The sequence below is a fragment of the Equus quagga genome, chromosome 7 (assembly GCF_021613505.1).
Source record: "Equus quagga isolate Etosha38 chromosome 7, UCLA_HA_Equagga_1.0, whole genome shotgun sequence".
NCBI classification, from domain to species: Eukaryota; Metazoa; Chordata; class Mammalia; order Perissodactyla; family Equidae; genus Equus; species Equus quagga.
The window spans coordinates 131,010,533-131,024,581 of NC_060273.1; the positions used below are offsets into that span (position 1 = coordinate 131,010,533).

Genomic DNA, 14,049 nt, shown 5'->3' on the forward strand with positions numbered 1-14,049 from the left:
AAGATAATGTTTGGAGCCTAAATACTTACAAATCTAGACTTATAGATTGTTTTGTAATTTCTTTCATTCACATATTTTCTACTTCCTTTTACTACAGTGTATCATTTTCCCAGAGGAAACTAAGGCATGTCACCTTATCTCTTTAAGATCATGTTTCCCTTGTTTTCAACTAAGGCATTTAGATGAGTATGCTCATCTAAAATTATCAGATACTTTGGGGTTTTTGCCTCAGTTTTTCCATCAAGATTAATATAGTTCTACAGTATAAGGTAATATGAGCAAAAATCAAAGTAACCAATACTTAGAGGAGCCCAGTGGATGACAAAATAAGATGAGGTTTTGTCTTAATGACTTTCATTTCCTGACAGATGTGACATGAGGGAGATTTACTTCAGAGACGTTAATGTGTTTGAGACACTTACTTTCAACTGTTTGAAAGCTTAAAAATCCATTACGTATCTTTGTCATTCTGAAAAAGATTTGAGGTGGCTGCCTCAGAAAGTAGTAAGTGCAGCTGAAGAGGTACATTTCTCTGCTTCTAGAGTTTTTTCAGAGACATTTCATGTTGCTCTTCCATCTTGTACTGCCACTTACGTATATACATTTGCAAACATTTAGCAGGGAATACCCGTTGTTACATTGTACACGTTCTCTTATATAGGACACAGGTGACTTAATTTCCATGTTGATTATTAATAATAGTAGTAGTTTATAATAAAAAGCGATCTTGGTTAGGGTAACAGAAAATGCAGAAGTTAGAATGATAGGGTTTTCAGAAAATACAAGTTTTTAACAGCTTTATTGAGATATAATTAACATACAAAAAATTATATTTGTTTAAAGCATACAGTTTGGTAAGTTTCGTGTTATCAGGAAGCTATCACCACAGTTTAGATCATTATCATGTCTGTCACCCTGAAAAGATTCCTCCTTCCATGTTCTCATTCCTCCCCCAATTCTCAACCAACCACTGATCTCTTCTTTTCTGTCATTGTGGATTAGTTTGCATTTTCTAGAATTAAATGTCAGTGGACTCACAGCATGTGGGTTTTTTTGCCTGGCTTCTGTCTTAGTTTGGGATTCATCATTGTTATTGCATCTATCAGTATTTGATTTCTTTTCATTGTTGGATAGTATTCCCTTGTATGGACATACTACAATTTGTTTATCCACTCATCTGTCAGTATCCATTTGGGTTGCTTAGTTTTTGGCTGTTATAAATAATGCTGCTGTGAACATTCACATATAAGTCTTTTTATGGCATATATTCATTTCTTTGGGGTAAATACCTAGGAGTGGAACAACTAAATTGTATGGTAGATGTATGTTTAACTTTTTAAAAAGCTGCCAAACTATATTTCACCAGCTGTATTTGAGAGTCCCCGGTCTTCCAAGTCCCCACCAACACTTGGCATGGTCAGTCTTTTTAAATTTTAGTCTTCTAATAGGTGGATAGAGGTATCTTGTAGTTTTAATTTGCTTTTGCCCAGTCACTAATGGTATTGAGCATCTTTTCCTGTGCTTATTTGCCATCCAAATCTCTTCTTTGGTGAAGTGTGTGTTCAAATCTTTTGTCCAATTTTTTCATTGGGTTATGTATTTTTTTATTGTTGAGTTTGAGATTACTATAGATAGATAGATAAAGTCCTTTATCAGATAATATACACAAAGATTTTCTCCCAGTCTGTGGTTTGTCTCTTCATTCAAAACTTTTTTTTAAAAGAAATTATATATATTTAAGTTGTACAGTGTGAGGATTTGGTGTACATAGTGAAATGATTACTATAGTCAAGCTAATTAACATATCATCTCACAGTTAACATTTTTTTGTGATGAGAGCACCTGAAATCTACTGTCTTAGCAAATTTTCAGTAATCAATACAGTATATTGTTGGCTGTCGTCATCATGCTCTACGTTAGATCTCTAGACGTATTCATCTTACATTCCTGCAACTTTCATCCTTTTAACAGTGCCTTCAAGAGCAGAAATTTTAAGTTTTGATGAGGTACAGTTCATCAGTTTGTTCTTTTATAGATTGTACCTTTGCTGTCATATCTACATATGAGTTTTTAAGGTTGGAAGTATTATTTCATTTATAAGATTTGTATTGGAATGGTTTCTTATTTGCTATAGTATGTTATGCTCTCCTGTTTGCATCTTGTGAGTTTTAAGATTTTTCCCTTAATTCAAAGGCTAACTCTGAATTAAAATTTCAAAATGTGGACATAACCGTTTAGTGTGTGCGTTGATCCTGGACTTAAGTTTGGGCATGTATTTAAAATTGTTGTATTACCTTGTTCAGTTCTACAGTTTATCTGCAGAGATTTCTTAATTCTAGTTTTCTCAAAATGTAAGGTGATTCTTTCCCTAATTAGGTCCTGCTCTAAGCTGTCAGAGTGTTATTGTTAGAGTATTATTTCTCCTACCACTTTATTCACTGAGTGCAGCACAGAAAATAGATTTCAGGAAATAGAATCTAGAAAAAAGCACTTAAAAAGTACATATGCTACCACAGCTTCTTTGCTCATAGAGCATGAATGGAAAGTTTTAAATGTTGACCAACAGGAAGAAAATCATAATCCAAAAGCCTGCTCTGACTTGCTAGTTTTCTAAACGTTTTCTAATTTTAAGCTGTGAGGAATTATTTCTTCATTAGAAAGATTTTTAATGAATAACTTTCTTTTTCAGTATTTCCACATGTCACACCGAAAGGAATTAATGGTATAGACTTCAAAGGGGAAGCGATAACTTTTAAAGCAACTACTGCTGGAATCCTTGCTACTCTTTCTCATTGTATTGAACTGATGGTAAAACGGGAGGACAGCTGGCAAAAGAGACTGGATAAGGTAAGGCTAGTTTATCTTCCTTTTTAATAATAATCAGATTCTATTGAAGTCTTATATTTTGATTGAACGTTTAAACCAAACTAACTTCTTAGGGAAAAAATCTATTGGGTTCATAGAAGTAGCAGGCGGTACTCTTTCTCTGAAACTTTGTGGACATCTTGATCTCATTTTCCTAATGAGATTCACCAGTTATGTATTCAGTTGCTGTACAATATGCATTCTTTTTTTTTTGGCTGCTTCTTCTTCCCAAAGCCCCCCAGTACACAGTTGTATATTCTAGTTGTGAGTGCCTCTGGTTGTGGTAGTATGCATTCTTGATAGACTTTTACTGTAAACATTTTTGTAATGATAATAGTAATGCTTTGGAATAGAAGTGATGAACCATTTAATATTACCCAGCTTTATTATGTGACATATGAAACTGCGTTTAAGTTATATGAACTAACTTAAACACCAGTTTCTAAAGTTAAATGTTAACTTATTTCATTCATAGCCATGTATATTTTCCAAGGTCATGGTGATGTCATTTAACACACATTATGTTGTTCATTGAACATTTGCCCTATGTCTACCTTTTCCCACCTTTGTTTAAACTACAGTGCTTATAATAATATTATAGTATGAATCTTTAGTTTGTAGTGCAAAGTTATGGCTCAATGAATTTGTTTAGTAGGAAAACTTCTGTATATAATTGGTCAGTAAAATGTTGGAAGTGAAACATACCTTAGAGAATTTAGTTCTAGTCTAATGCCATCATTTTATAGACGAAGGAACTGAGGCCCAGAGACTTGTCCAGGGGTGTTAAGTAGCAGATTTAGAAGAATTTTACCCTAGTCTATCTTTCAGCTCTGGATACTGGGCCAGACATGAGTCAGAATCTTCTCATTAATCAGTGAGTCATACTGCTTACAGTATTTGAAGGTCTTACCAATTTGAGCGGGATACTAAGGAAAGCAGTGTCATCACTGATGTAATGGCAGAGTGGCTACAGGATTTGTATAGCACTGTGTGTTTAAGAAGGTCCCTATATTTAGAAGAAAAGAGAATTGTTCAGAATTGTCAAGTGCAGGTGAGAGTGAGCCATATTGATTAGCAATATGTACTCTTTTAAAACAAGCAATGAAAATGTTTGTTTAAGGTACAGACATTTTATTATTATTCTTGGGTTTAATTCATATATCTGCAAAGATTTCCACTCTATACAATATGGATCAAATTGAATTTTTAGGAGATTCTTTGTGCACAAGAAATAATGTATTGAGAAAACAGGACAACTCCTTAAATCCATTAGACTAATGGTTCAAGAGAATCATTCAACTTGTCCAGACTGGCTTATTTAAAACTTTATCTCTTAAGAGCTCTTGTCTTTAGTGTGTTTATCCTTCACTAAAAGATCATCTTCAGTCGTATACTCCAACCACACTGCCTAAAAAAATATTCATTAAAAATAAAACACAGGGGCCAGCCTGGTGGCATAGTGGTTAAAGTTTGCATACTCTGCTTCCATGGCCAGGGATTTGCGGGTTTGGATCCTAGAGGCGGACCTACACACTACTCATCAAGCCATGCTATGGTGGCATCCCACATATAAAATAGAGGAAGATTGGCACACATGTTAGCTCAGCAACACTCTTCCTCAAGCAAAAAGAGGAAGATCGGCAGCACTGTTGGCTCAGGGCCAATCTTCCTCACTAAAAAAAAAAATAAAAATAAAACATGGCTTCTTCATCTTTTCAGCAGTCAGATTTCTTATTTGGAAAGGGAAGGTGGGCTTTTGACTGTCTTCGTTGTTGATAATCCTTATCCATTATCTTTCTTTGTTGGGTAGCAGTGAGTAGAGCAAACAAAGGATCTGTGAAAAAATGCTTTTGTTGCTTCTCCATTCACCACATTTAATCAAAGAACAGCCACCAAAAGATGGCAGTATTAATTGAAATCTGGAAACTACTGTATTTGTAGTCCTCTTACAGGTCTGTCTGATGTCAAATCTTATTCATCTTTTCCACTATAATTTCTTCTCAAGGTTCAAATAGGATCTAGTTATATTTTACATGAAATCATGTTAGTGTGTGTGTACATACACAGTATGTGTATGTATATATATATATGTATGTATTTATATACACACATATACAGTATGTGATATATGTCAATAACAGGGTATATACACACACAGTATATATATGTATATGTATGTGTACACACATACATGTCTGTATACACACTCTCCATAAAGAAGACTAGAAAGTTTTTGAATAGAGAGAGCTATTTATCAACAAATATGTCTTTTAGGTAATTCATATAACTGGGAAGGAAAGTCCAGTGACAGCTGAATATATCACCACCTCAAGAAGTGACCACAGTTCTAACTTGTATCATCATAGATTAGTTTTGCCTGTTCTTAAATATCATATAAATGGAATCATGTGCTATACCTTCTTGTGCCTGGCTTTTTTTTTCCCCTCAACATTGACTGTAAGATTCATTCATGTTGTTACATTTGTGGTAGTTTATTCTTTTTTATTGTTGTATTATTGTGGCGTAGTATTCATTGTATGATAAATTTTAGTTGTATGACATCAGTTTGTTTCTCTGATTTTCCTGCTGATGGACATTTAGGTTTTTATATTTTGGCTATCGTGAATTAAGCCTCCGTGAGCATCTGCTACATGTCTTTTGGTGGGCACACGCACTCGTTTCTCTTGGATATGCACCTAGAAGTAGAACTGTTGAATCGGGGGATACTTGCTTAGCTTTAGTGAATACTGGCAAACAGTTTTCCAAGGTGGTTATATCATTTTATATTCCCACTAGTAGTAGGTGAGAATTCCATTTGTTCTTTATGTTTGGTGACATTTCAAAATATATTTTCAGTTTTTTGTGGATGGTTTTTGGTTTTGTTTTTTAATTTTAGCCATTCTGGTGGGTCCGAAGTCCCATTTTGTCTTCAGTATAGGAAATCAGTTACTCTTTGACTCTCGTGAACTAATTCATTGCTTTGCACCAGCTTTAGTTCATATGGGGTGTTTGGAAGGAGCTGGCTTTGCGTGAGTCCAGCATCGACTTTAATTTACCTTCAGGTGTTGGAGGTGAGGGAATACAGGCGTTAGGTTCTTTACAAGCTTGCTGGACTTCGCTGTCATCCTTGACCCACTGCAGCCCGTTGTTGTAGAAGTAATTTGAGGTTGGAGCCAGGGCCAGCCTTTGTTTTCAGTTTTGACCTTGGATCTTTTCACCTCTTAGAGCTGTAGCCCTGTCTGTCGAAGGAGAGCGTTAAAGTAGAATCTCCGCAGTGGGAAGGTGCAAGAAGCTTATCTTTCCTGGATTATCTTTTAGCATTCATTGATTCCACCTGTTAATTGAGTTATTTTCTTCCTGGCATCCGTTATTTGCTTTTTTCTTTATAACAAAATAAATATAGCTCTTACTCAGGGGAAATAAACACCTGAATATATATTGTAGGCATTTGTCTGGTGCCAATTTATCTTCTTTTTATTTGTTTTAGGTGTAGACACTTTGGTAGTTACTTAATTCATTTCAATGCATAACCTACTGTGAGGTGATCTCAATGGTGGTTTAAACGTTAGCTTGTATGTAATTTGTCACCCAGAGAAAAGTGTTGCCTTGGGCAGGATAATACTCATTTTTCACCAGAGTAGAGTTTTTTTGGCCAAATTATAAAATGTTGGTGAAATGGAGAGAACATCTCCACTTCAAATGATAAATTTTTCACTTGCTTTTTTTTTTAATAGGAAATTGAGAAAAGAAGAAGAATAGAGGAAGCATACAAAAATGCCGTGACAGAACTTAAGAAAAAATCCCACTTTGGAGGACCAGATTATGAGGTGTGAAGTTATATTTTGATCCTAGAAAGGGAAACATATAGACCATATCTATCGCAACAGTGATTAATTTGTAAACAATACTTTCATAACCTTTAAATATTCTAAATACATAATTTGTTCTTCAGTGTTTATTTTAATTAAATGTACATTTCGTAATATATAAATGCTAGACTTACTCTGAAACAGATTTTTTTTAATGCCTGCAAAGTTTAGTATAGGCTTTAAAACAGCTCTCTCTGCTTTAATAAAGGACAAGTTTTTATCTCCCCTGTGAGAATGATAATTTTTAATATTATCTTCTTTTTTTTTTTATTTTTTTTAATAAAAGCACCTTAGGAAGAAAAGCCTGAGTACTTTACGGACAAAAGATTTTAGTCTGTGATATATAATGCAAGGTCTTATCTGTAGGAGGGCTTGAACTGTTCTAATTGCCTTGCTTTATGTTTGAAAATGTCTGAAACCAACTTCTTTTCCCTTTTGGTTGGTAGGCAATCAGTAAAATCTCCCTCTCCATATACACATACATATATTAAGATTTTATTTTTCTGTGATATTTCTTTAAAGAAACAAAGGGTAAGATAAATATCTGGTAGTTCTCTTTAACCTTGTTGATATTCCTGAAATGAACATTTTAAAAATGGAGTGCCAAGGAGTATCATTGAGATAGAAGTAGAGTGATAAAATAGTTATAAACAGATTATATTTAAGAAAATAGAAGAAAAATTTCTTGCCATTTCTAGAAGGGAAAGAAAAGAGCTGCTACTAACTGAATATTTTTTATGTTAGAGTTAATTTCCAACTGTGGATATCTATAACATGAGACTTCAGCCATAATATGTATTTTAAAATTATTAAACTGTCAATTCATTTATTCTAGAATATATAAAAATTATATAATTAGATATCCTCTGGGGTTTTTAAAAATATAGTTTACTGAAAGATAAGCTGTTAAAATTGTTATTTTTATTCTGAAGCTAAGCAGATCGTTTTGCTATTTTAGGTTTATTTTTGAGGGGAACTATCAACTTTTTGAGATTTTTTCTCTTATAAATAGTGTAGACATTCATTATAGAAAATACAAAAAAGCCTATGTTTTTAATTTAACGATATATGGTACCAGTTTGTCTCCTATCAGCAATACATAAGTATAATTGTATACTTGTTTATCTCCACTTCTGTCGACACAGATTCTTTTTCAGGGGAGAAGAGCAGGGTGGAGGGAAGAAGAGCCTTGTGCTAGGTATATGTGTTTACTAGTTTCTGATCCAAAAAAAAAAGTTCGTGCACTCCACTTCAGTGGCCTGGGGTTTGCCGGTTCGGTTCCCAGGGCGTGGACCTACGTACTGCTCATCAAGCTGTGCTGTGGTGGTGTCCCACATACAAAATAGAGGAAGATGGGCACAGATCTCAGCAACAATCTTCCTCAAGCAAAAAGAGGAGGACTGGTAACAGATGTTAGCTCAGCGCCAATCTTCCTCACCCCCCTCCCCCCAAAAAAAAGCATTCTCTTGTTAACCTAAGTAAAGAGATAAACTGAGGCAGGCTCAAATTACCAGAAATTGAGTTTATTTGGGAATAGCAGAGGAATTGCAGTACAGGAAATGCATGCTGTAGCAAGCTACAGGCAAGTCCGTTGAGGGTTGGGGAGAGCTATATTTGTGGACAAGGATGCAGTAACGGGGAAGACAAGCCACAGTCCAAGCAGTAAGTTCAGTGGCTTCAGGGTGGAGAGAGACTCTTGGTGTATGTTCATTGGTCAGCAGATAAGCTTTAGTCTCCTGTATATTGGGCATTTATGGGAAATCAGTCTCCTCCCTTCCTAAGTTCCATTCTTCTGAGGGTGCGTGTGTGAGATCTGTCCATTTTCCATCCTCTGCTTCCATTTTAGATTGAAATCCTCTCACACTCTACTTCAAATACAAATAATTATCTGTATTTTCTGTTTTTTAAATTTTTTAATCATCTCTTCTAAACATACTGTTAATATATCATATGGATTTTTTAAAATTATAGTTTGGGCCTGGCCCTGTGGCTGAGTGGTTAAAGTTCCGTGCACTCCACTTTGGTGGCCCGGGTTTGCAGATTCAGGTCCCAGGTGCAGACCTGCTCCACTCACCAGCCACGCTGTGTCAGCATCCCACATACAAGAAAATAGAGGAAAACTGGCACAGATGTTAGCTCAGGGCTAGTCTTTCTCAAGCAAAAAAAGGGAAGATTAGCAACAGACGTTAAGGTCAGGGCGAATCTTCCTCAAGCAAAAAAAATTATAGTTTAATGTAGGAATCTATATTTCATTCCACTGACATTTATAGAATAAACCATCCTTTTCCCACCCATTTGCAATGCACCTTCCTCTTTCTCTTTTAATGAGGAAAATGGTTAAGGGTGCTTTATTTTTTTCCTCACCGACTCTTGTGGTATCAAGTTAAATATACAATTCTTAAATTAACTAGGGCCTGTTTTTATGGGTTTTTTTCTTCCTTTTGGAGTTTTGAACCATCTGTATTTTCTTGTGTCACTACTGCACTTGCATGGATTTTAGACACTAGTTCAAAATATGACTTTATTTTGGTTCCTATCAAACACTCATGGTGTTCTAATTATTGAACAAAGTTTAAATATTTCTGAAATATTGTAACTTAAATCCATTCCTTAAGATTTACTGTGACACAAGGCACCATGCTGGGCGTGGGGGATAGTGCCAAGAACAAGGCAGACAAGGATCCTGCCTGGGCACCCTGCCTCAGTGTGTAATGGGAATACAGACTTGTTAACAGGCAATTGGAGTGTTATGAAGCTCTCATAACACTGGGAGGATGCTGAGTCAGGGTTGGCTTCCCAGAGGAATCATCTTAGCGATAGACTTAAGAATAAGTAGGCTGAGTAGATGTTAACCAGGCAAATAGCCTGGACAGAGTGTTTGCTTACGCAGGCTGAGAGGAAGGGAAACATTTGGAGGCCAGAAGCAGAAGCCAGTGATTTGCCACAAGGGAGCTGGAAGAGCGCCTATCTGTGGAGAGTGGAGCTGATGGAGAGGAGGGAGTCAGTCGTAAGCCCGGCTAGAAAGGTCTTCAGGAATCATACAGATCCTCAGGCAGTGGGTTTCAAGCAAGTGAGATTTTCACTTTTTCAGTTTAAAACATCATTCTTGCGTCCTGCAGTGAGGAGACTGGATTCAAGGTGACAGTTGTGACTAGGGCCTTGGAGACTTGTTCAGTATTACAGGTGAAGATTGAAAATAGCCTAAATTAGGATAGAGCAGTAGGAATAGACAGGACAAGTTAGATATCTGGAAAGTGGGATTGAAGGGTGTGGTGACTGAATGAGGGGAAAGGGAGGCATCTAGGAACGGCCCAGGTTTCTGCCTTAGACAGGTGGGTGTGGAGGTAGGGGAGGAACAGGTTGTGGACATGTTGCATATGAGTTGAAACATTCGCCTGAGGAGGTCTTATATATTACTAGATGTAAAGGTCTGACGCTTAGGAGAGAGATCTAACACTTAACAGGCTGTGGATGTGGGAATCATCAGATGAGGGCTGAAGTCTTAGAAGTGAGCAAGAATGCTATGGGGAGAGCAAGTGTGGAACCCTGGGGAACACTTCACATTTAAGGGATAAGCAGAGGAGGGAAGAGCCTGCGCTGGAGCCCAAAGAAGTGTGCTTAGAGAGAGAGGAACTGGGAAGCTAGGAATCCAGGGAAGAGAACTCTTTAGAGTCATTATCCTAAGAAATGCCACCAGTGGGGCAAGTGAGATAGGCCATGGAGTGCCAGTAGACTTAGCAATAAATAGCTCTTTCCCTTGGTGAGCGTGCTGAGATGAAAGTTAGGTCTTTTTAAGTCTTTTAATAACCTTTTTTATTCCAATTACTTTAGTTCTCCCTCAGTTTTGCCATCTAAGGAAAAATGTACCTGTCTTATTTGCCCGTTTCACTTGTCAAAGTAGAGTGTTTTAGTGCTATGGTTCCCAATTAGTAGACTCTTGAGACTCAGACATGATTGCGCAGATTGAATAAGCATTACAATTTTTAAAAGTGTAGATATGGTTATGATCAATAGTTTAAAAATCATTAGAAAATATGTTTGAGTTCAGAGTAGATTTTGGATAATTTGTGTTTTTCTCACATCAGCAAAGACCACAGTGATACTGCTGTCGCTTGAGTGTCTTTGAAATGTTTTGACCTTGTAAAGGGAATCCTGTAGGAGAGAGGCCTCTGGAGTGTTGTTACTATTCTTTTTCATAATCCAGCTGGTTGTTAGATGGTTGTAGTCACTTCATGATAATTCAATGAGATGTGCACTGTTCTGTGAGTGCGTTGTAGTTGAATATAAAATCGGGCTTGTTTGAAGTGGATTGAGGGAGTCCTCATAACTCTGAAAGAACTCCTGCATTAAATCTCATAGACCTGTGCCACATGACAGGAGCATTAACCATAGTTCCTCCCACCCTTCCAGTGTGCCGCAGCTTGTAGCAAGGGTGGGATCTGTCGCTAGATGCTTTTTAATGGAGTAGTGATGATTTAGGATTATCACTCTAACTGGGAAGATTCCAGACAGACCAGCAATCATTCATTTGTCTTATTTTGTGTATTTAAAAATTTAGGGAACCTTAAACCCAAGCCTACCTTTTTAGCCTCCACTTTTACTTTGGTATGAAGCTTCTGTCCCACTTAAATTTGTCTTATTACAGCAGGATACACATGTACCTCATTTGTTTCCATTTTGCTGTTGTTCTTTATACTTTTATCTTGTGATACAGCTGAGGTCCCACTTACATAAGAATCACTCGGAGGACTTATTAAACACACATATCGCTGGCTCCACCCAAGACCTACTGAAAAAGAATTTCTGCATATGAGGCCCTGGGAAGTTGCATTTTAACAAATTCCCCTGGCGGTTTACAGGTGACTGAGAACCACTACTCTGCCAGCTCACCAGGCTTTCAAGCATCAGCTCAACTTTTTTCTCCATGAAATAATTGTCTTTGCTTAGGAAGATCCCCTCAGAACTCCTGTCTGTACTTTTCATTGGCTGTACATCTTCCACAACTTTGTTCTCACCTTTCTACAGTTTTCTCTGGTTTCTGTCACCAAGTCCTCGAGTCACAAGTGCTCAGCTCTGCCACTGTAGCCTGAAAGCATACATAGACAGTACATTAGTGAATGAGCATGACTGTATTCCAGTAAAACTTTATTTTAATTTCATGTAATTCCCACATGTCATGAAATATTATTCTTTTCATGTTCCCCAAACATTTAAAAGTGGAATTCTTAGCTTAAAGGCTGTATGAAAGTAGACGGCAGACTGGATTTGCCCCAGCCCCCTCTTCGTGACGATAGCCCTAACACAGTGTTGGTCAGTATACAGCTCATTTTGAGTACTGGGTGAGTGAATTCATTGTAACACTCATGTTTTTACACAGAGCATATGTTACTCATCTTTGTGAAAATATTACCTAGTGTACTAAATGATTCATAAATGTTTGTCGAGTCACTTTTCAACTTTTCCCTTAGAGTTAATGCCGGGGTTATCAGTGTTTTCTATTTTCTTAAATCAACTGCTTTTTTTCCCCTGTGTTTTGAATAGGAAGGCCCAAACAGTCTGATTAATGAAGAAGAGTTTTTTGATGCTGTTGAAGCTGCTCTTGACAGACAAGATAAAATAGAAGAACAGGTATATCTGTTACTAAAAATCCTAACACTAGGCATTCCTTGATGTTTGTTATTTCATGTAAATAGAATTTGAAAATCATGAACCTAGTGACCTAGAAATTGGACTGTGTCTATGTTAAGTCAGAAACAGAAGAATCTTTATAAGATGGTTCCTTCATTGATCAATTTCCAAGCAATACAAAGAATACCAGTGATTGCTGAAAGGAAGTGTGCAGTTAACACGAAGTTAAACGGAAACATTCTGCTTCTTCCCTTTGAAGTACCCAACTTTATGATCATGCTATTATTATCAAGCACGTATTTACTCTGAGTAAAAGTCTCTCTGAATTTCTCTCTACCATCAGGTACCGTAGGAATTCAAAAGGAAAATGACCAAGAACTTACTTTTCTTCTATGTTAGTACCATTCCTTTTTTATTAACTCCTTTATTGCTTTCACTACCTTCACCTTCACTTACTTCCTGACTTTTAACTTTGCTCCGTATTTTTTCGTCATTAAATTCACAGCAGTTATACCCAGCTCCTTCTGTGGAAATTGAAGGAAAGCATTTCTTAAATCCTTTCACTGTACTTTCAAGATTAATTTGATCCTTTGCCGTGTTTAATTCTGCAACAATGCAGTTACCATTTATTACCACTAGATGGTACTTAAGGATGAGTCTTAGTTAACTCTTCCCAGGACTTTAAGCTTCTTGCAAATAAGTCATGTGTATCAGTTTTACGCTGCGAATGGACTTCCATAGAAAAGTTGGCTTGTTCATTCCCTGTCATTGTTAAGGCAGTCCTGGCTGTTATGCCCTCTTACTGCTCTGTCCACCTGAGGCTAAATCACCTGCAGTAGTGACTGTTTGCTTTTCATGCTTATTTTTTTTCTAAATCAGTGATAAAAAGTTCATGTCACATTAGTTTATAAAGCTTATTGCTCATTTTTTATACCCCAAAAATGCTACACAGCATTTCATAAGAGTGGGAACTTTCAGTTCCTAAATGAGCTCTAATTTTGGATGCCAGAAGTATTAACTGAAGTAGTATCATTGTGTTTAGTTTTTTAGAGTTTTTCTTTTCCTTCACTGTGTTTTCTTAATCCAAGATGAATTATTTTGGGAAGAATAGTGAACTATGAGGTCAAGACAACATTGGTCTTAGTTTTGCCACCAACTAACTCTGTAGCTCTAAACTTAACAGTTCAGTTCTCTGGGCCTTGATTTCTAATCTGTGAAACAAGGACTTCCACTAGATGATTGGAATCCTCCCTTCTGGCTCTAAAATGCTGCTCTACGAATATCAGTATGGTGGTTGAGTTGGAGTTGAAAAGGATCAATGAAACTTTGTGTATGCTTTTAGAAAAGAGAAATATTCCTGGGGCTCTTAACTCATTTAATTTCAGTCTGTTCTCTATGAAACAAGTCATTAAACAGACCATGATTTTCCTTGCCTAATAGCCAGGCACATAATTATGACAAAGGTAATTAGTGTGGTAGTCGTCGTAAGCCTCAGTAATCCATGAAACCAGTTCTGAAGGCCCAGATCACTTCCCTCACCGTGCACTGTAGACGTTACCCGGGTCACTTCCCTCACCGTGCGCTGTAGACGTTACCCGGGTCACTTCCCTCACCGTGCGCTGTAGACGTTACCCGGGTCACTTCCCTCACCGTGCGCTGTAGACGTTACCCGGGTCGCTTCCCTCAA

The 14,049-nt window shown here is 36.9% G+C and overlaps 1 protein-coding gene across 2 annotated transcripts in view; it reads left to right on the plus strand.

Moving 5' to 3' along the window:
• The window catches only part of CERT1 (ceramide transporter 1), a 109,821-nt gene that overhangs the window by 71,831 nt on the left and 23,941 nt on the right, over positions 1-14,049 (plus strand). For both annotated transcript variants that reach the window (XM_046668632.1, XM_046668633.1), the window contains exons 7-9: positions 2,690-2,847; positions 6,600-6,692; positions 12,276-12,362. In XM_046668632.1, coding sequence (XP_046524588.1) covers positions 2,690-2,847; positions 6,600-6,692; positions 12,276-12,362 — 338 coding nt within the window. The remainder of the gene's footprint in view (positions 1-2,689; positions 2,848-6,599; positions 6,693-12,275; positions 12,363-14,049) is intronic.